Raw genomic sequence first — 23,325 nt, 5'->3', positions numbered from 1 at the left:
CGGATTTCCTGTTGGGTTTGGATCATGGTCATAATGTAATTTTTTCTTCATCCTGACCCACTACACATGTGTACCGAATTTCGTGCATGTGCGATATTTGTGTTGGTCATGGTGAATTTGGACAGGTGGCGCCGCACTTATTGGCCCCTCCCACATTCAATTTTCGACGCACATTCCCCGAACCTTTTTCAGACGTAAATTTACACCAGGATTGATGCGGTCACAAAAATTGGTGAGTTTTGGGGTATGGGAAAGGCCTCAAAAAGGCAATTCATTTGGGGGAATAATAAGAATAATAATAATAAAAATAACTAGTACCGCGCGCGGTTCTGAACGGGTTCGAGCCGACCCACGCGGGTCGCCGTGTGCCACGGCTCCCCGCGTGCCTCGCGCTCTCACCCGTTCATTCACCGCGCGCGGTACTAGTTATTTTCAGTACTAGTTATTTTCAGCGGCGTCCCCGCGCATGTCGTTCCAAATTTCGATGGGGATCGGGCAATGTATGGCAAAGTTATAGGGCACTTCCTGTTTAAAATGGCAGACTTCCTGTTCGGTCAAGTGCGTGTCCGTAAACGTGTTCAGGGAACTTCCCTTGTCTTACATATCAAGTTTTGTGCAGATCGGATAATCTTAGAGTTTACTTCCTGTTTCGGGCATTCCACTTCCTGTTGGGAGGTCATCTCTTGCAGACATGCTCAGGACAGGTCCCTGGTGTCACATATAAGGTTTTGTGCAGATCGGACAACGTACGTCAAAGTTAGAGGGCACTTCCTGTTTAAAATGGCCGACTTCCTGTTCGGTCAACGGCGTCTCCGTAAACATGTTCAGGGAAGGTCCGGTAACTCACATATCAAGTTTTGTTCAGATCGGACAATGTAAGACTTTACTTCCTGTTTCGGGCGTTCCACTTCCTGTAGGGAGGTGACCTTTTACGGACATGCTCAGGACAGGTCCCTGGTGTCACATATAAGGTTTTGTGCAGATCGGACAATGTACGGCAAAGTTAGAAGGCACTTCCTGTTTAAAATGGCCGACTTCCTGTTCGGTCAACAGCGTCACCGTAAACATATTCAGGGAAGGTCCCGTAACTCACATATCTAGTTTCGTGTCAATCGGACTATGTAAGACTTTACTTCCTGTTTCGGCCGTTCTACTTCCTGTAGGGAGGTGACCTTTTACGGACATGTTGAGGAAGGGTCTTGGGTCCCACATACTAAGTTTCAAGTGGATACAACAATCCCTGTTGGAGCAGCATCAAAAACTATAAATGTAATTCTGTCTGTTGTCACCAGGGGGCGCTGTATTTGAAAATGAATATTTTCATATAGACGTGTTCAGGGCCGGACTGTCATCAATCCTTGCAAGTTTGGTTCAGATCGGACCAGGATTGGCAAAGTTGTAACAGTTTCTTTTTTTAGAATTTTCTACCACCACCAGGAGGCGCTGTTTTCAAAATGTACCGTTTCAGCAACATAGTCGTCTTCAGCAACTAACCATCATCAACTATAGCAAGTTTGGTTGGGATCAGACCTTCCATCGCGAAGTTATAAGAGTTTCATTGTCTGTTGTGAAAAAATTATTATTATCTCCAATTTTGGCACCCCCTATCTCGTACGCCATACAATATTTTAAAAAGCTTTTGATAACTTTTGAAGCTCAACTCGTCCACATTGATCTCACCAAGTTTGAAGGTGATCGCACAAAAGCTCTAGGAGGAGATAATTGAAATACAAGCTGTCATATTGTCTGCTGTCACCAGGGGGCACTGTTTTCGAAATTGAATATTTTCATATAGACGTCTTTAGGGCCGGACTGTCATCAATCCTAGCAAGTTTGGTTCAGATCGGACCAGGATTCGCGAAGTTGTAGCAGTTTGATTTTTTGTCCCAAAAATCCGACTTTGCGTCGTTGCCATGGCAACACCGTTAAACGATTTGTCGTCATATTGATCACGCATCATCTACCATGTGTTTTGACTGTTGTCACCAATTTTGAGTGCGGTACGATTATCTGTGTAAAAGTTATTCATGTAATCGTAAAAAAACTTTTTTTTGGTGTATTTTCTTTCACCACAAGGAGGCGCTGTTTTCAAACTTCACCGTTTTTTCATAGACGTCTTCAGCCATGGCCCATCATCAATGGTAGCAAGTTTGGTTCGGATTGGACCTCTCATCGCAAAGTTATAAGAGTTTTGTTTTTCTGATGCGAAACATCAGAATCATCACGAACTTTGCCGCCCCCTATCTCGTGCGCCATGCGACATTTGAAAAAACTTTTGATACCGTGAGCTCCTCAACTGGTCCACAGGGACCTCACCAAGTTTGAAGGTGATCGCACGAAAACTCTAGGAGTAGTTAGTTCAAATACCATTGCTGCGAATTCGCCAAAATCGCCAAAAAATCGCCAATCAACCCAAGATGGCGGATTTCCTGTTGGGTTTGGATCATGGTCATAATGTAATTTTTTCTTCATCCTGACCCACTACACATGTGTACCGAATTTCGTGCATGTGCGATATTTGTGTTGGTCATGGTGAATTTGGACAGGTGGCGCCGCACTTATTGGCCCCTCCCACATTCAATTTTCGACGCACATACCCCGAACCTTTTTCAGACGTAAATTTACACCACGATTGATGCGGTCACAAAAATTGGTGAGTTTTGGGGTATGGGAAAGGCCTCAAAAAGGCAATTCATTTGGGGGAATAATAAGAATAACTAGTACCGCGCGCGGTTCTGAACGGGTTCGAGCCGACCCACGCGGGTCGCCGTGTGCCACGGCTCCCCGCGTGCCTCGCGCTCTCACCCGTTCATTCACCGCGCGCGGTACTAGTTATTTTCAGTACTAGTTATTTTCAGTACTAGTTATTTTCAGCGGCGTCCCTGCGCATTTCGTTCCAAATTTCGAGGGGGATCGGGCAACGTATGACAAAGTTATAGGGCACTTCCTGTTTAAAATGGCAGACTTCCTGTTCGGTCAAGTGCGTGTACGTAAACATGTTCAGGGAACTTCCCTTGTCTTACATATCAAGTTTTGTGCAGATCGGATAATCTTAGAGTTTACTTCCTGTTTCGGGCATTCCACTTCCTGTTGGGAGGTCATCTCTTGCAGACATGCTCAGGACAGGTCCCAGGTGTCACATAAAAGGTTTTGTGCAAATCGGACAACGTACGGCAAAGTTAGAGGGCACTTCCTGTTTAAAATCGCCAACTTCCTGTTTGTCTCCGTAAACGTGTTCAGGGAAGTTCCCTTGTCTTACATATCAAGTTTTGTTCAGATCGGACAATGTAAGACTTTACTACCTGTTTCGGGCGTTCCACTTCCTGTAGGGAGGTGACCTTTTACGGACATGCTCAGGACAGGTCCCTTAACTCACATATAAGGTTTTGTGCAGATCGGACAACGTACGGCAAAGTTAGAGGGCACTTCCTGTTTAAAATGGCCGACTTCCTGTTCGGTCAACTGCGTCTCCGTAAACATGTTCAGGGAAGGTCCCATAACTCACATATCTAGTTTCGTGTCAATCGGACAATGTAAGACTTTACTTCCTGTTTCGGGCGTTCCACTTCCTGTAGGGAGGTGACCTTTTACGGACATGTTGAGGAAGGGTCTGGGGTCCCACATACTAAGTTTCAAGTGGATACAACAATCCCTGTTGGAGCAGCATCAAAAACTATAAATGTAATTCTGTCTGCTGTCACCAGGGGGCGCTGTATTTGAAAATGAATATTTTCATATAGACGTGTTCAGGGCCGGACTGTCATCAATCCTTGCAAGTTTGGTTCAGATCGGACCAGGATTGGCAAAGTTGTAACAGTTTGTTTTTTTAGAATTTTCTACCACCACCAGGAGGCGCTGTTTTCAAAATGTACCGTTTCAGCAACATAGTCGTCTTCAGCAACTAACCATCATCAACTATAGCAAGTTTGGTTGGGATCAGACCTTCCATCTCGAAGTTATAAGAGTTTCATTGTCTGTTATGAAAAATTATTATTATCTCCAATTTTGGCGCCCCCTATCTCGTACGCCATACAATATTTTAAAAAGCTTTTGATAACTTTTGATGCTCAACTCGTCCACATTGATCTCACCAAGTTTGAAGGTGATCGCACAAAAGCTCTAGGAGGAGATAATTGAAATACAAGCTGTCATATTGTCTACTGTCACCAGGGGGCGCTGTTTTCGAAATTTAATATTTTCATATAGACGTCTTTAGGGCCGGACTATCATCAATCCTAGCAAGTTTGGTTCAGATCGGACCAGGATTCACGAAGTTGTAGCAGTTTGATTTTTTGTCCCAAAAATCCGACTTTGCGTCGTTGCCATGGCAACACCGTTAAACGATTTGTCGTCATATTGATCACGCATCATCTACCATGTGTTTTGACTGTTGTCACCAATTTTGAGTGCGATACGATTATCTGTGTAAAAGTTATTCCCGAAATTGTAAAAAAACTTTTTTTTTGTGTATTTTCTTTCACCACAAGGTGGCGCTGTTTTCAAACTTCACCGTTTTTTCATAGACGTCTTCAGCCATGGCCCATCATCAATCATAGCAAGTTTGGTTCGGATCGGACCTTCCATCGCAAAGTTATAAGAGTTTTGTTTTTCTGATGCGAAACATCAGAATCATCACGAACTTTGCCGCCCCCTATCTCGTGCGCCGTGCGACATTTGAAAAAACTTTTGATACCGTGAGCTCCTCAACTGGTCCACAGGGACCTCACCAAGTTTGAAGGTGATCGCACGAAAACTCTAGGAGGAGTTAGTTCAAATACCATTGCTGCGAATTCGCCAAAATCGCCAAAAAATGGCCAATCAACCCAAGATGGCGGATTTCCTGTTGGGTTTGGATCATGGTCATAATGTAATTTTTTCTTCATCCTGACCCACTACACATGTGTACCGAATTTCGGGCATGTGCGATAATTGTGTTGGTCATGGTGAATTTGGACAGGTGGCGCCGCACTTATTGGCCCCTCCCACATTCAATTTTTGACGCACATTCCCCGAACCTTTTTCAGACGTAAATTTACACCACGATTGATGCAGTCACAAAAATCTGTGAGTTTTGGGGTATGGGAAAGGCCTCAAAAAGGCGATTTACTTTAAGGAATAATAAGAATAATAATAATAATAATAATAATCCTTCCAGTTTCAAGAGGGTTCTTGCAACCTTGTTGCTCGAACCCTAATAATAATAATAATCCTTCCAGTTTCAATAGGTTTCTTGCAACCTTGTTGCTCGAACCCTAATAATAATAATAAAAATAACTAGTACCGCACGCGGTTCTGAACGGGTTCGAGCCGACCCACGCGGGTCGCCGTGTGCCACGGCTCCCCGCGTGCCTCGCGCTCTCACCCGTTCATTCACCGCGTGCGGTACTAGTTATTTTCAGTACTAGTTATTTTCAGTACTAGTTATTTTCAGCGGCGTCCCCGTGCATGTCGATCCAAATTTCGGGGGGGATCGCGGCAACGTATGGCAAAGTTATAGGGCACTTCCTGTTTAAAATGGCCGACTTCCTGTTCGGTCAAATGCGCGTCTGTAATAGTGTTCAGGGAAGTTCCCTTGTCTTACATATCAAGTTTTGTTCAGATCGGACAATCTTAGAGTTTACTTCCTGTTTCGGGCATTCCACTTCCTGTAGGGAGGTGACCTTTTACGGACATGCTCAGGACAGGTCCCTGGTGTCACATATAAGATTTTGTGCAAATCGGACAACGTACGGCAAAGTTAGAGGGCACTTCCTGTTTAAAATCGCCAACTTCCTGTTCATCTCCGTAAACGTGTTCAGGGAAGTTCCCTTGTCTTACATATCAAGTTTTGTTCAAATCGGACAATGTAAGACTTTACTTCCTGTTTCGGGCGTTCCACTTCCTGTAGGGAGGTGACCTTTTACGGACATGCTCAGGACAGGTCCCTGGTGTCACATATAAGGTTTTGTGCAGATCGGACAATGTACGGCAAAGTTAGAGGGCACTTCCTGTTTAAAATGGCCGACTTCCTGTTCGGTCAACGGCGTCTCCGTAAACATGTTCAGGGAAGGTCCAGTAACTCACATATCTAGTTTCGTGTCAATCGGACAATGTAAGACTTTACTTCCTGTTTCGGGCGTTCCACTTCCTGTAGGGAGGTGACCTTTTACGGACATGTTGAGGAAGGGTCTGGGGTCCCACATACTAAGTTTCAAGTGGATACAACAATCCCTGTTGGAGCAGCATCAAAAACTATAAATGTAATTCTGTGTGCTGTCACCAGGGGGCGCTGTATTTGAAAATGAATATTTTCATATAGACGTGTTCAGGGCCGGACTGTCATCAATCCTTGCAAGTTTGGTTCAGATCGGACCAGGATTGGCGAAGTTGTAACAGTTTGTTTTTTTAGAATTTTCTAGCACCACCAGGAGGCGCTGTTTTCAAAATGTACCGTTTCAGCAACATAGTCGTCTTCAGCAACTAACCATCATCAACTATAGCAAGTTTGGTTGGGATCAGACCTTCCATCGCGAAGTTATAAGAGTTTCATTGTCTGTTATGAAAAATTATTATTATCTCCAATTTTGGCGCCCCCTATCTCGTACGCCATACAATATTTTAAAAAGCTTTCGATAACTTTTGATGCTCAACTCGTCCACATTGATCTCACCAAGTTTGAAGGTGATCGCACAAAAGCTCTAGGAGGAGATAATTGAAATACAAGCTGTCATATTGTCTACTGTCACCAGGGGGCGCTGTTTTCGAAATTTAATATTTTCATATAGACGTCTTTAGGGCCGGACTATCATCAATCCTAGCAAGTTTGGTTCAGATCGGACCAGGATTCACGAAGTTGTAGCAGTTTGATTTTTTGTCCCAAAAATCCGACTTTGCGTCGTTGCCATGGCAACACCGTTAAACGATTTGTCGTCATATTGATCACGCATCATCTACCATGTGTTTTGACTGTTGTCACCAATTTTGGGTGCGGTACGATTATCTGTGAAAAAGTTATTCCCAAAATCGTAAAAAAAAAATTTTTTTGTGTATTTTCTTTCACCACAAGGAGGCGCTGTTTTCAAACTTCACCGTTTTTTCATAGACGTCTTCAGCCATGGCCCATCATCAATCATAGCAAGTTTGGTTCGGATCGGACCTTCCATCGCAAAGTTATAAGAGTTTTTTTTTTCTGATGCGAAACATCAGAATCATCACGAACTTTGCCGCCCCCTATCTCGTGCGCCATGCGACATTTGAAAAAACTTTTGATACCGTGAGCTCCTCAACTGGTCCACAGGGACCTCACCAAGTTTGAAGGTGATCGCACGAAAACTCTAGGAGGAGTTAGTTCAAATACCATTGCTGCGAATTCGCCAAAATCGCCAAAAAATCGCCAATCAACCCAAGATGGCGGATTTCCTGTTGGGTTTGGATCATGGTCATAATGTAATTTTTTCTTCATCCTGACCCACTACACATGTGTACCGAATTTCGGGCATGTGCGATAATTGTGTTGGTCATGGTGAATTTGGACAGGTGGCGCCGCACTTATTGGCCCCTCCCACATTCAATTTTCGACGCACATTCCCCGAACCTTTTTCAGACGTAAATTTACACCACGATTGATGCGGTCACAAAAATCTGTGAGTTTTGGGGTATGGGAAAGGCCTCAAAAAGGCGATTTACTTTAAGGAATAATAAGAATAATAATAATAATAATAATAATCCTTCCAGTTTCAATAGGTTTCTTGCAACCTTGTTGCTCGAACCCTAATAATAATCCTTCCAGTTTCAATAGGTTTCTTGCAACCTTGTTGCTCGAACCCTAATAATAAAAATAACTAGTACTGAAAATAACTAGTACCGCGCGCGGTTCTGAACGGGTTCGAGCCGACCCACGCGGGTCGCCGTGTGCCACGGCTCCCCGCGTGCCTCGCGCTCTCACCCGTTCATTCACCGCGCGCGGTACTAGTTATTTTCAGTACTAGTTATTTTCAGTACTAGTTATTTTCAGTACTAGTTATTTTCAGCGGCGTCCCTGCGCATGTCGTTCCAAATTTCGAGGGGGATCGGGCAACGTATGACAAAGTTATAGGGCACTTCCTGTTTAAAATGGCAGACTTCCTGTTCGGTCAAGTGCGTGTACATAAACGTGTTCAGGGAACTTCCCTTGTCTTACATATCAAGTTTTGTGCAGATCGGATAATCTTAGAGTTTACTTCCTGTTTCGGGCATTCCACTTCCTGTTGGGAGGTCATCTCTTGCAGACATGCTCAGGACAGGTCCCTTGTGTCACATAAAAGGTTTCGTGCAAATCGGACAACGTACGGCAAAGTTAGAGGGCACTTCCTGTTTAAAATGGCCAACTTCCTGTTCGTCTCCGTAAACGTGTTCAGGGAAGTTCCCTTGTCTTACATATCAAGTTTTGTTCAGATCGGACAATGTAAGACTTTACTTCCTGTTTCGGGCGTTCCACTTCCTGTAGGGAGGTGACCTTTTACGGACATGTTGAGGAAGGGTCTGGGGTCCCACATACTAAGTTTCAAGTGGATACAACAATCCCTGTTGGAGCAGCATCAAAAACTATAAATGTAATTCTGTCTGCTGTCACCAGGGGGCGCTGTATTTGAAAATGAATATTTTCATATAGACGTGTTCAGGGCTGGACTGTCATCAATCCTTGCAAGTTTGGTTCAGATCGGACCAGGATTGGCAAAGTTGTAACAGTTTGTTTTTTTAGAATTTTCTACCACCACCAGGAGGCGCTGTTTTCAAAATGTACCGTTTCAGCAACACAGTCGTCTTCAGCAACTAACCATCATCAACTATAGCAAGTTTGGTTGGGATCAGACCTTCCATCGCGAAGTTATAAGAGTTTCATTGTCTGTTATGAAAAATTATTATTATCTCCAATTTTGGCGCCCCCTATCTCGTACGCCATACAATATTTTAAGAAGCTTTTGATAACTTTTGATGCTCAACTCGTCCACATTGATCTCACCAAGTTTGAAGGTGATCGCACAAAAGCTCTAGGAGGAGATAATTGAAATACAAGCTGTCATATTGTCTACTGTCACCAGGGGGCGCTGTTTTCGAAATTTAATATTTTCATATAGACGTCTTTAGGGCCGGACTATCATCAATCCTTGCAAGTTTGGTTCAGATCGGACCAGGATTCACGAAGTTGTAGCAGTTTGATTTTTTGTCCCAAAAATCCGACTTTGCGTCGTTGCCATGGCAACACCGTTAAACGATTTGTCGTCATATTGATCACGCATCATCTACCATGTGTTTTGACTGTTGTCACCAATTTTGAGTGCGGTACGATTATCTGTGTAAAAGTTATTCCCGAAATCGTAAAAAAACTTTTTTTTTGTGTATTTTCTTTCACCACAAGGAGGCGCTGTTTTCAAACTTCACCGTTTTTTCATAGACGTCTTCAGCCATGGCCCATCATCAATCGTAGCAAGTTTGGTTCGGATCGGACCTTCCATCGCAAAGTTATAAGAGTTTTTTTTTTCTGATGCGAAACATCAGAATCATCACGAACTTTGCCGCCCCCTATCTCGTGCGCCGTGCGACATTTGAAAAAACTTTTGATACCGTGAGCTCCTCAACTGGTCCACAGGGACCTCACCAAGTTTGAAGGTGATCGCACGAAAACTCTAGGAGGAGTTAGTTCAAATACCATTGCTGCGAATTCGCCAAAATCGCCAAAAAATGGCCAATCAACCCAAGATGGCGGATTTCCTGTTGGGTTTGGATCATGGTCATAATGTAATTTTTTCTTCATCCTGACCCACTACACATGTGTACCGAATTTCGTGCATGTGCGATATTTGTGTTGGTCATGGTGAATTTGGACAGGTGGCGCCGCACTTATTGGCCCCTCCCACATTCAATTTTCGACGCACATTCCCCGAACCTTTTTCAGACGTAAATTTACACCAGGATTGATGCGGTCACAAAAATTGGTGAGTTTTGGGGTATGGGAAAGGCCTCAAAAATGCGATTCATTTGGGGGAATAATAAGAATAATAATAATAATAATAATAATAATAATCCTTCCAGTTTCAATAGGGTTCTTGCAACCTTGTTGCTCGAACCCTAATAATCCTTCCAGTTTCAATAGGTTTCTTGCAACCTTGTTGCTCGAACCCTAATAATAACTAGTACCGCGCGCGGTTCTGAACGGGTTCGAGCCGACCCACGCGGGTCGCCGTGTGCCACGGCTCCCCGCGTGCCTCGCGCTCTCACCCGTTCATTCACCGCGCGCGGTACTAGTTATTTTCAGTACTAGTTATTTTCAGCGGCGTCCCCGCGCATGTCGATCCAAATTTCGGGGGGGATCGGGCAACGTATGGCAAAGTTATAGGGCACTTCCTGTTTAAAATGGCCGACTTCCTGTTCGGTCAAATGCGCGTCCGTAAACTTGTTCATGGAAGTTCCCTTGTCTTACATATCAAGTTTTGTTTAGATCAGACAATCTTAGAGGTTACTTCCTGTTTCTGGCATTCCACTTCCTGTTGGGAGGTCATCTTTTGCAGACATGCTCAGAACAGGTCCCTGGTGTCACATATAAGGTTTCGTGCAAATCGGACAACGTACGGCAAAGTTAGAGGGCACTTCCTGTTTAAAATCGCCAACTTCCTGTTCTTCTCCGTAAACGTGTTCAGGGAAGTTCCCTTGTCTTACATATCAAGTTTTGTTCAGATCGGACAATGTAAGACTTTACTTCCTGTTTTGGGCGTTCCACTTCCTGTAGGGAGGTGACCTTTTACGGACATGCTCAGGACAGGTCCCTGGTGTCACATATAAGGTTTTGTGCAGATCGGACAACGTACGGCAAAGTTAGAGGGCACTTCCTGTTTAAAATGGCCGACTTCCTGTTCGGTCAACGGCGTCTCCGTAAACATGTTCAGGGAAGGTCCAGTAACTCACATATCTAGTTTCGTGTCAATCGGACAATGTAAGACTTTACTTCCTGTTTCGGGCGTTCCACTTCCTGTAGGGAGGTGACCTTTTACGGACATGCTCAGGACAGGTCCCTGGTGTCACATATAAGGTTTTGTGCAGATCGGACAACGTACGGCAAAGTTAGAGGGCACTTCCTGTTTAAAATGGCCGACTTCCTGTTCGGTCAACGGCGTCTCCGTAAACATGTTCAGGGAAGGTCCAGTAACTCACATATCTAGTTTCGTGTCAATCGGACAATGTAAGACTTTACTTCCTGTTTCGGGCGTTCCACTTCCTGTAGGGAGGTGACCTTTTACGGACATGTTGAGGAAGGGTCTGGGGTCCCACATACTAAGTTTCAAGTGGATACAACAATCCCTGTTGGAGCAGCATCAAAAACTATAAATGTAATTCTGTCTGCTGTCACCAGGGGGCGCTGTATTTGAAAATGAATATTTTCATATAGACGTGTTCAGGGCCGGACTGTCATCAATCCTTGCAAGTTTGGTTCAGATCGGACCAGGATTGGCAAAGTTGTAACAGTTTGTTTTTTTAGAATTTTCTACCACCACCAGGAGGCGCTGTTTTCAAAATGTACCGTTTCAGCAACATAGTCGTCTTCAGCAACTAACCATCATCAACTATAGCAAGTTTGGTTGGGATCAGACCTTCCATCGCGAAGTTATAAGAGTTTCATTGTCTGTTATGAAAAATTATTATTATCTCCAATTTTGGCGCCCCCTATCTCGTACGCCATACAATATTTTAAAAAGCTTTTGATAACTTTTGATGCTCAACTCGTCCACATTGATCTCACCAAGTTTGAAGGTGATCGCACAAAAGCTCTAGGAGGAGATAATTGAAATACAAGCTGTCATATTGTCTACTGTCACCAGGGGGCGCTGTTTTCGAAATTTAATATTTTCATATAGACGTCTTTAGGGCCGGACTATCATCAATCCTAGCAAGTTTGGTTCAGATCGGACCAGGATTCACGAAGTTGTAGCAGTTTGATTTTTTGTCCCAAAAATCCGACTTTGCGTCGTTGCCATGGCAACACCGTTAAACGATTTGTCGTCATATTGATCACGCATCATCTACCATGTGTTTTGACTGTTGTCACCAATTTTGAGTGCGGTACGATTATCTGTGTAAAAGTTATTCCCGAAATCGTAAAAAAACTTTTTTTTTGTGTATTTTCTTTCACCACAAGGAGGCGCTGTTTTCAAACTTCACCGTTTTTTCATAGACGTCTTCAGCCATGGCCCATCATCAATGGTAGCAAGTTTGGTTCGGATCGGACCTTCCATCGCAAAGTTATAAGAGTTTTGTTTTTCTGATGCGAAACATCAGAATCATCACGAACTTTGCCGCCCCCTATCTCGTGCGCCATGCGACATTTGAAAAAACCTTTGATACCGTGAGCTCCTCAACTGGTCCACAGGGACCTCACCAAGTTTGAAGGTGATCGCACGAAAACTCTAGGAGGAGTTAGTTCAAATACCATTGCTGCGAATTCGCCAAAATCGCCAAAAAATGGCCAATCAACCCAAGATGGCAGATTTCCTGTTGGGTTTGGATCATGGTCATAATGTAATTTTTTCTTCATCCTGACCCACTACACATGTGTACCGAATTTCGGGCATGTGCGATATTTGTGTTGGTCATGGTGAATTTGGACAGGTGGCGCCGCACTTATTGGCCCCTCCCACATTCAATTTTCGACGCACATTCCCCGAACCTTTTTCAGACGTAAATTTACACCACGATTGATGCGGTCACAAAAATCTGTGAGTTTTGGGGTATGGGAAAGGCCTCAAAAAGGCAATTTACTTTAAGGAATAATAAGAATAATAATAATAAAAATAACTAGTACCGCGCGCGGTTCTGAACGGGTTCGAGCCGACCCACGCGGGTCGCCGTGTGCCACGGCTCCCCGCGTGCCTCGCGCTCTCACCCGTTCATTCACCGCGCGCGGTACTAGTTATTTTCAGTACTAGTTATTTTCAGCGGCGTCCCCACGCATGTCGATCCAAATTTCGGGGGGGATCGGGCAACGTATGGCAAAGTTATAGGGCACTTCCTGTTTAAAATGGCAGACTTCCTGTTCGGTCAAGTGCGTGTCCGTAAACGTGTTCAGGGAACTTCCCTTGTCTTACATATCAAGTTTTGTGCAGATCGGATAATCTTAGAGTTTACTTCCTGTTTCGGGCGTTCCACTTCCTGTAGGGAGGTGACCTTTTACGGACATGCTCAGGACAGGTCCCTGGTGTCACATATAAGGTTTTGTGCAGATCGGACAACGTACGGCAAAGTTAGAGGGCACTTCCTGTTTAAAATGGCCGACTTCCTGTTTGGTCAACGGCGTCTCCGTAAACATGTTCAGGGAAGTCCAGTAACTCACATATCTAGTTTCGTGTCAATCGGACAATGTAAGACTTTACTTCCTGTTTCGGGCGTTCCACTTCCTGTAGGGAGGTGACCTTTTACGGACATGCTCAGGACAGGTCCCTGGTGTCACATATAAGGTTTTGTGCAGATCGGACAATGTACGGCAAAGTTAGAAGGCACTTCCTGTTTAAAATGGCCGACTTCCTGTTCGGTCAACGGCGTCTCCGTAAACATATTCAGGGAAGGTCCCGTAACTCACATATCTAGTTTCGTGTCAATCGGACTATGTAAGACTTTACTTCCTGTTTCGGGCCTTCTACTTCCTGTAGGGAGGTGACCTTTTACGGACATGTTGAGGAAGGGTCTGGGGTCCCACATACTAAGTTTCAAGTGGATACAACAATCCCTGTTGGAGCAGCATCAAAAACTATACATGTAATTCTGTCTGCTGTCACCAGGGGGCGCTGTATTTGAAAATGAATATTTTCATATAGACGTGTTCAGGGCCGGACTGTCATCAATCCTTGCAAGTTTGGTTCAGATCGGACCAGGATTGGCAAAGTTGTAACAGTTGGTTTTTTTAGAATTTTCTACCACCACCAGGAGGCGCTGTTTTCAAAATGTACCGTTTCAGCAACATAGTCGTCTTCAGCAACTAACCATCATCAACTATAGCAAGTTTGGTTGGGATCAGACCTTCCATCGCGAAGTTATAAGAGTTTCATTGTCTGTTATGAAAAATTATTATTATCTCCAATTTTGGCGCCCCCTATCTCGTACGCCATACAATATTTTAAAAAGCTTTTGATAACTTTTGATGCTCAACTCATCCACATTGATCTCACCAAGTTTGAAGGTGATCGCACAAAAGCTCTAGGAGGAGATAATTGAAATACAAGCTGTCATATTGTCTACTGTCACCAGGGGGCGCTGTTTTCGAAATTGAATATTTTCATATAGACGTCTTTAGGGCCGGACTATCATCAATCCTAGCAAGTTTGGTTCAGATCGGACCAGGATTCACGAAGTTGTAGCAGTTTGATTTTTTGTCCCAAAAATCCGACTTTGCGTCGTTGCCATGGCAACACCGTTAAACGATTTGTCGTCATATTGATCACGCATCATCTACCATGTGTTTTGACTGTTGTCACCAATTTTGAGTGCGGTACGATTATCTGTGTAAAAGTTATTCCCGAAGTCGTAAAAAAACTTTTTTTTGGTGTATTTTCTTTCACCACAAGGAGGCGCTGTTTTCAAACTTCACCGTTTTTTCATAGACGTCTTCAGCCATGGCCCATCATCAATCATAGCAAGTTTGGTTCGGATCGGACCTTCCATCACAAAGTTATAAGTGTTTTGTTTTTCTGATGCGAAACATCAGAATCATCACGAACTTTGCCGCCCCCTATCTCGTGCGCCATGCAACATTTGAAAAAACTTTTGATACCGTGAGCTCCTCAACTGGTCCACAGGGACAACGCCGAGTTTGAAGGTGATCGCACGAAAACTCTAGGAGGAGTTAGTTCAAATACCATTGCTGCGAATTCGCCAAAATCGCCAAAAAATGGCCAATCAACCCAAGATGGCGGATTTCCTGTTGGGTTTGGATCATGGTCATAATGTAATTTTTTCTTCATCCTGACCCACTACACATGTGTACCGAATTTCGTGCATGTGCGATATTTGTGTTGGTCATGGTGAATTTGGACAGGTGGCGCCGCACTTATTGGCCCCTCCCACATTCAATTTTCGACGCACATTCCCCGAACCTTTTTCAGACGTAAATTTACACCACGATTGATGCGGTCACAAAAATCTGTGAGTTTTGGGGTATGGGAAAGGCCTCAAAAAGGCGATTTACTTTAAGGAATAATAAGAATAATAATAAAAATAACTAGTACCGCGCGCGGTTCTGAACGGGTTCGAGCCGACCCACGCGGGTCGCCGTGTGCCACGGCTCCCCGCGTGCCTCGCGCTCTCACCCGTTCATTCACCGCGCGCGGTACTAGTTATTTTCAGTACTAGTTATTTTCAGTACTAGTTATTTTCAGTACTAGTTATTTTCAGCGGCGTCCCTGCGCATGTCGTTCCAAATTTCGAGGGGGATCGGGCAACGTATGGCAAAGTTATAGGGCACTTCCTGTTTAAAATGGCAGACTTCCTGTTCGGTCAAGTGCGTGTCCGTAAACGTGTTCAGTGAACTTCCCTTGTCTTACATATCAAGTTTTGTGCAGATCGGACAATCTTAGAGTTTACTTCCTGTTTTGGGCATTCCACTTCCTGTTGGGAGGTCACCTTTTGCAGACATGCTCAGGACAGGTCCCTGGTGTCACATATAAGGTTTTGTGCAAATCGGACAATGTACTGCAAAGTTAGAGGGCACTTCCTGTTTAAAATGGCCAACTTCCTGTTCATCTCTGGAAACATGTTCAGGGAAGGTCCCGTAACTCACATATCTAGTTTTGTGTCAATCGGACAATGTAAGACTTTACTTCCTGTTTCGGGCGTTCCACTTCCTGTAGGGAGGTGACCTTTTACGGACATGCTCAGGACAGGTCCCTGGTGTCACATATAAGATTTTGTGCAAATCGGACAACGTACGGCAAAGTTAGAGGGCACTTCCTGTTTAAAATGGCCGACTTCCTGTTCGTCTCCGGAAACATGTTCAGGGAAGGTCCCGTAACTCACATATCTAGTTTCGTGTCAATCGGACAATGTAAGACTTTACTTCCTGTTTCGGGCGTTCCACTTCCTGTAGGGAGGTGACCTTTTACGGACATGTTGAGGAAGGGTCTGGGGTCCCACATACTAAGTTTCAAGCGGATACAACAATTCCTGTTGGAGCAGCATCAAAAACTATAAATGTAATTCTGTCTGCTGTCACCAGGGGGCGCTGTATTTGAAAATGAATGTTTTCATATAGACGTGTTCAGGGCCGGACTGTCATCAATCCTTGCAAGTTTGGTTCAGATCGGACCAGGATTAGCAAAGTTGTAACAGTTTGTTTTTTTAGAATTTTCTACCACCACCAGGAGGCGCTGTTTTCAAAATGTACCGTTTCAGCTAAACAGTCGTCTTCAGCAACTAACCATCATCAACTATAGCAAGTTTGGTTGGGATCAGATCTTCCATCGCGAAGTTATAAGAGTTTCATTGTCTGTTGAGAAAAATTATTATTATCTCCAATTTTGGCGCCCCCTATCTCGTACGCCATACAATATTTTAAAAAGCTTTTGATAACTTTTGATGCTCAACTCGTCCACATTGATCTCACCAAGTTTGAAGGTGATCGCACAAAAGCTCTAGGAGGAGATAATTGAAATACAAGCTGTCATATTGTCTGCTGTCACCAGGGGGCGCTGTTTTCGAAATTTAATATTTTCATATAGACGTCTTTAGGGCCGGACTATCATCAATCCTAGCAAGTTTGGTTCAGATCGGACCAGGATTCACGAAGTTGTAGCAGTTTGATTTTTTGTCCCAAAAATCCGACTTTGCGTCGTTGCCATGGCAACACCGTTAAACGATTTGTCGTCATATTGATCACGCATCATCTACCATGTGTTTTGACTGTTGTCACCAATTTTCAGTGCGATACGATTATCTGTGTAAAAGTTATTCCCGAAATCGTAAAAAAACTTTTTTTTTGTGTATTTTCTTTCACCACAAGAAGGCGCTGTTTTCAAACTTCACCGTTTTTTCATAGACGTCTTCAGCCATGGCCCAGCATCAATCATAGCAAGTTTGGTTCGGATCGGACCTTCCATCGCAAAGTTATAAGAGTTTTAATTTTCTGATGCGAAACATCAGAATCATCACGAACTTTGCCGCCCCCTATCTCGTGCGCCGTGCGACATTTGAAAAAACTTTTGATACCGTGAGCTCCTCAACTGGTCCACAGGGACCTCACCAAGTTTGAAGGAGATCGCACGAAAACTCTAGGAGGAGTTAGTTCAAATACCATTGCTGCGAATTCGCCAAAATCGCCAAAAAATGGCCAATCAACCCAAGATGGCGGATTTCCTGTTGGGTTTGGATCATGGTCATAATGTAATTTTTTCTTCATCCTGACCCACTACACATGTGTACCGAATTTCGTGCATGTGCGATATTTGTGTTGGTCATGGTGAATTTGGACAGGTGGCGCCGCACTTATTGGCCCCTCCCACATTCAATTTTCGACGCACATTCCCCGAACCTTTTTTAGACGTAAATTTACACCAGGATTGATGCGGTCACAAAAATTGGTGAGTTTTGGGGTATGGGAAAGGCCTCAAAAAGGCAATTCATTTGGGGGAATAATAAGAATAATAATAACTAGTACCGCGCGCGGTTCTGAACGGGTTCGAGCCGACCCACGCGGGTCGCCGTGTGCCACGGCTCCCCGCGTGCCTCGCGCTCTCACCCGTTCATTCACCGCGCGCGGTACTAGTTATTTTCAGTACTAGTTATATTCAGTACTAGTTATTTTCAGCGGCGTCCCCGCGCATGTCGATCCAAATTTCGGGGGGGATCGGGCAACGTATGGCAAAGTTATAGGGCACTTCCTGTTTAAAATGGCAGACTTCCTGTTCGGTAAAGTGCGTGTCCGTAAACGTGTTCAGGGAACTTCCCTTGTCTTACATATCAAGTTTTGTGCAGATCGGATAATCTTAGAGTTTACTTCCTGTTTCGGGCATTCCACTTCCTGTTGGGAGGTCATCTCTTGCAGACATGCTCAGGACAGGTCCCTGGTGTCACATAAAAGGTTTTGTGCAAATCGGACAACGTACGGCAAAGTTAGAGGGCATTTCCTGTTTAAAATGGCCAACTTCCTGTTCGTCTCCGTAAACGTGTTCAGGGAAGTTCCCTTGTCTTACATATCAAGTTTTGTTCAGATCGGACAATGTAAGACTTTACTTCCTGTTTCGGGCGTTCCACTTCCTGTAGGGAGGTGACCTTTTACGGACATGCTCAGGACAGGTCCCTGGTGTCACATATAAGGTTTTGTGCAGATCGGACAACGTACGGCAAAGTTAGAGGGCACTTCCTGTTTAAAATGGCCGACTTCCTGTTCGGTCAACGGCGTCTCCTTAAACATGTTCAGGGAAGGTCCGGTAACTCACATATCTAGTTTCGTGTCAATCGGACAATGTAAGACTTTACTTCCTGTTTCGGGCGTTCCACTTCCTGTAGGGAGGTGACCTTTTACGGACATGCTCAGGACAGGTCCCTGGTGTCACATATAAGGTTTTGTGCAGATCGGACAACGTACGGCAAAGTTAGAGGGCACTTCCTGTTTAAAATGGCCGACTTCCTGTTCGGTCAACGGCGTCTCCGTAAACATGTTCAGGGAAGGTCCGGTAACTCACATATCTAGTTTCGTGTCAATCGGACAAAGTAAGACTTTACTTCCTGTTTCGGGCGTTCCACTTCCTGTAGGGAGGTGACCTTTTACGGACATGTTGAGGAAGGGTCTGGGGTCCCACATACTAAGTTTCAAGTGGATACAACAATCCCTGTTGGAGCAGCATCAAAAACTATAAACGTAATTCTGTCTGCTATCACCAGGGGGCGCTGTATTTGAAAATGAATATTTTCATATAGACGTGTTCAGGGCCGGACTGTCATCAATCCTTGCAAGTTTGGTTCAGATCGGACCAGGATTGGCAAAGTTGTAACAGTTTGTTTTTTTAGAATTTTCTACCACCACCAGGAGGTGCTGTTTTCAAAATGTACCGTTTCAGCAACATAGTCGTCTTCAGCAACTAACCAGCATCAACTATAGCAAGTTTGGTTGGGATCAGACCTTCGATCGCGAAGTTATAAGAGTTTCATTGTCTGTTATGAAAAATTATTATTATCTCCAATTTTGGCGCCCCCTATCTCGTACGCCATACAATATTTTAAAAAGCTTTTGATAACTTTTGATGCTCAACTCGTCCACATTGATCTCACCAAGTTTGAAGGTGATCGCACAAAAGCTCTAGGAGGAGATAATTGAAATACAAGCTGTCATATTGTCTGCTGTCACCAGGGGGCGCTGTTTTCGAAATTTAATATTTTCATATAGACGTCTTTAGGGCCGGACTATCATCAATCCTAGCAAGTTTGGTTCAGATCGGACCAGGATTCACGGAGTTGTAGCAGTTTGATTTTTGGTCCCAAAAATCCGACTTTGCGTCATTGCCATGGCAACACCGTTAAACGATTTGTCGTCATATTGATCACGCATCATCTACCATGTGTTTTGACTGTTGTCACCAATTTTCAGTGCGGTACGATTATCTGTGTAAAAGTTATTCCCGAAATCGTAAAAAAACTTTTTTTTTGTGTATTTTCTTTCACCACAAGAAGGCGCTGTTTTCAAACTTCACCGTTTTTTCATAGACGTCTTCAGCCATGGCCCATCATCAATGGTAGCAAGTTTGGTTCGGATCGGACCTTCCATCGCAAAGTTATAAGAGTTTTGTTTTTCTGATGCGAAACATCAGAATCATCACGAACTTTGCCGCCCCCTATCTCGTGCGCCGTGCGACATTTGAAAAAACTTTTGATACCGTGAGCTCCTCAACTGGTCCACAGGGACCTCACCAAGTTTGAAGGTGATCGCACGAAAACTCTAGGAGGAGTTAGTTCAAATACCATTGCTGCGAATTCGCCAAAATCGCCAAAAAATGGCCAATCAACCCAAGATGGCGGATTTCCTGTTGTGTTTGGATCATGGTCATAATGTAATTTTTTCTTCATCCTGACCCACTACACATGTGTACCGAATTTCGGGCATGTGCGATAATTGTATTGGTCATGGTGAATTTGGACAGGTGGCGCCGCACTTATTGGCCCCTCCCACATTCAATTTTCGACGCACATTCCCCGAACCTTTTTCAGACGTAAATTTACACCACGATTGATGCGGTCACAAAAATCTGTGAGTTTTGGGGTATGGGAAAGGCCTCAAAAAGGCGATTTACTTTAAGGAATAATAAGAATAATAATAATAATAATCCTTCCAGTTTCAATAGGTTTCTTGCAACCTTGTTGCTCGAACCCTAATAATAATCCTTCCAGTTTCAATAGGTTTCTTGCAACCTTGTTGCTCGAACCCTAATAATAATAATAATCCTTCCAGTTTCAATAGGTTTCTTGCAACCTTGTTGCTCGAACCCTAATAATAATAATCCTTCCAGTTTCAATAGGTTTCTTGCAACCTTGTTGCTCGAACCCTAATAATAATAATAATAATCCTTCCAGTTTCAATAGGGTTCTTGCAACCTTGTTGCTCGAACCCTAATAATCCTTCCAGTTTCAATAGGTTTCTTGCAACCTTGTTGCTCGAACCCTAAAAATAATCCAGTTTTCATGAAGTATATTGACAATAATTAATTTCTTGTGTTGTTTTTTTAGACCATAAAATAAAGGTGCATCATGACAAAAACTTGGCAATTTAAAGGTCTGATTTTGGTGCTCTAGGTGTGTTAGTGTAACTTTTTTGGTTGAACTGGTGTTGTTTTAATTGTGCGATCGGCGTGTGGTGTTGTTTAACTTTATTGGGATAAGCTGACTTGTGTTCCTGTTATTTTGTCCAGTCATTTGAATCAGTGACGGAAGGCAAGACTGTCGCTACCAATACTGCCCATTATAACATTCAAGAATGTGGGAAATAAATGAATTTATGCAACATGTTCTTAACAAACTGGCAACACGTGTAAAGTTACAGTTGTGTGTGTGTTTCAGAGAGAGAGAGAGCGAGGAAAAAAGTGAAGATGATGGCTTTATTTAACTATGGAGGGGAAGTCAGTAGGCTGTTGAAAGGAATGGTTGACATGAAGTGGAGGAGTCGTCAAGGCGAGCTTGAAATAGGTGTCCAAAAATAGATAGCTGATAGATAAAGACAGAGCGGAAGATGAGCAGTCAACACGGGCAGATATACGAGTAGTGGACAGATGTAGGGGAGGAAGGGAGGAAAGAGGAAAGGAAGGTGGGATAACAGGAAAGAGGCAATGAAAGAGAGGAGAAGTGGGGGGAGGGAAGGCAGGAAAGACCACCTTCTTCGGTGTGTGTTTTGCGCACACGCACGCACACGCACACGCACACAGCTCAGATTTCCAACCGGCAGAGTCTGAGTCATATGTGGTGCCATGACTCAGTTTCCAAAAAAACATTATCTGAAAACTCTATGATGATGAAAACATGCAACTGTGTGTGTGTGTGTGTGTGTCAGCAGTGAGCAGCTCTGAGTAGGTGGAGGATTATCCACTGTAGCTAAGTGGACATGGGGTTGACGGGGGTGTGCGTGAGACTGACTCAGTTACAGAGAGTGTGGCGGCGTTCTCGTGGTAACGGTAGACCAGCAAGCACTGGTTGACCCTGGACAGACCCCCTCCCTGACGAAGACTCTGGTAGAAGAAGAGCAGATCCTCTGGGACTCCCTGTGGAAGAGCGTGCAGAGTGAAGATAAGGCCAAAGGTCTCGTATTCAGAAATGGTAGCAGGGGCTGAATGTAGGTTAAAACACAATAACAAGTCTGTACCTGGAGCCTAATCAAGCCTGAGTGAAGCCCAGTTTTTTAGAATGTTAGTAGTCTGATAATCGGTACATATGTGACGAGCTGTTTTAAGCCTTTTGTGTCCCCAGAGAGAGCTGTGAGAAATCTGATACAGGGACATCACTTGAGCTGAGGACTCAAATAGTTGAAGAAGAAGAAGAAAAAGTAAAGTATAAAATCTGAAATAACTCATCTAATCAGACCTCTGTATTTTGATCCTCATCACCACTTTAGAGATACATCTATGATATTGATATTTGTTTTTTAACTGTTCATCAGCCAGACAATATTAAAGAAGCTGAATCTTTCAAGAGTAATTGGTTGTGTATCAGCTTATACCTATTATTTTTGTGAATTTGGTTACAAGGCTGACTGGTTATGTGGGAAAGATGGTGATGAGCCAACTGTCAAACACATCCACCAGTTGCTACAGGACCTTGTGGGGAAAGAACTGTCACAGATTGTCACCGCAAACTTTGAATCACTAAACAAATCTGAAGAGTGGCAGCTGAATTTGAGGATTAAAATGACCATTGACTGAGGATGATGGACAGATGTCTGGTTATCTGCGGGTCTAATCTGGAAGACTTAAAGAAAACAAACTTGAACTCTCACCTTGCCTCCCTCATCAAATGGTCCAACCTTCAGGAACCAGCACCTGGAGCAGAACCATGTCGGCATGACAACAGTGGGGCCATGAGACGTGTACACCTGAAACATCAAAGCAGTTCAGAAAGATAATCATGTTATCACTTGTGTTATTGAATATTTTTATGTAGAAGATGGATGGTGTATTGGTAATGGTCCAGTCCACCACAGGGGTCCAAACTTTGTTCAAAATGTGTTAATGATAAAAAAAAAAAAACCTGAATTACACATATATTTATGTATATATATGTATATTATTGCAATCATTCTCGCAAAACACACACACACACATGGTGATATAGCTCAGAAAACTGCTTCTAATTTCACTTTCCAAGTTACAAAACAGAGTGAAACACAGACGAGCCAGGATTTGGCTGATGGCTCTGGGAAATTTCCTCTTTGGCTTTAAGGAAGAAACTGTCAAATGAAGAATGACTTCTCCTCCTGCAAACAGAGCAGGTTACAGAGTGCAGCCACATGTGCTGTAGCACACAAGTGCAAGCGTCCTTAAGTGTGCAGTGGAAGGATACACACTTCCACTACCTCACATATGATCTTTGTTTTCTTTCTTTCTTTTTTTTTCTTTTTTTTAACAGATGCAGCCCCCAACCCATTTGTTCCACTATTGCTGCCCACCTTCCTCTCCTGACCCTCACCCCCTTCCTCTCTGTCTGTCTGCATACTTTACAACAGTATAATATTCTTGCATTTCAAATCTGACTACGTCACTATGGTTCACATGCTGTGTGTGTACGTGTAATCACATGTGCATGCGACGCTGTTCTTGGCTGATATGGAATACTACCTCATAGCTGAGATACATC

At 43.8% G+C, this 23,325-nt stretch overlaps 1 protein-coding gene across 2 annotated transcripts in view; it reads right to left on the bottom strand.

Moving 5' to 3' along the window:
- b3gntl1 (UDP-GlcNAc:betaGal beta-1,3-N-acetylglucosaminyltransferase-like 1) overlaps positions 1-23,325 on the bottom strand; it is a 76,413-nt gene that overhangs the window by 45,064 nt on the left and 8,024 nt on the right. For both annotated transcript variants that reach the window (XM_058641458.1, XM_058641457.1), the window contains 2 exons: positions 22,469-22,564; positions 21,613-21,737 (listed from right to left, as the gene is read on the bottom strand). In XM_058641458.1, the coding sequence (XP_058497441.1) occupies positions 21,613-21,737; positions 22,469-22,564 (221 nt within the window). The remainder of the gene's footprint in view (positions 1-21,612; positions 21,738-22,468; positions 22,565-23,325) is intronic.

This window comes from Solea solea, chromosome 10, assembly GCF_958295425.1.
Source record: "Solea solea chromosome 10, fSolSol10.1, whole genome shotgun sequence".
Lineage (NCBI taxonomy): Eukaryota > Metazoa > Chordata > Actinopteri > Pleuronectiformes > Soleidae > Solea > Solea solea.
Note: the sequence above shows the minus strand (reverse complement) of the source record. Positions and strands in the feature narration are given on the sequence as shown.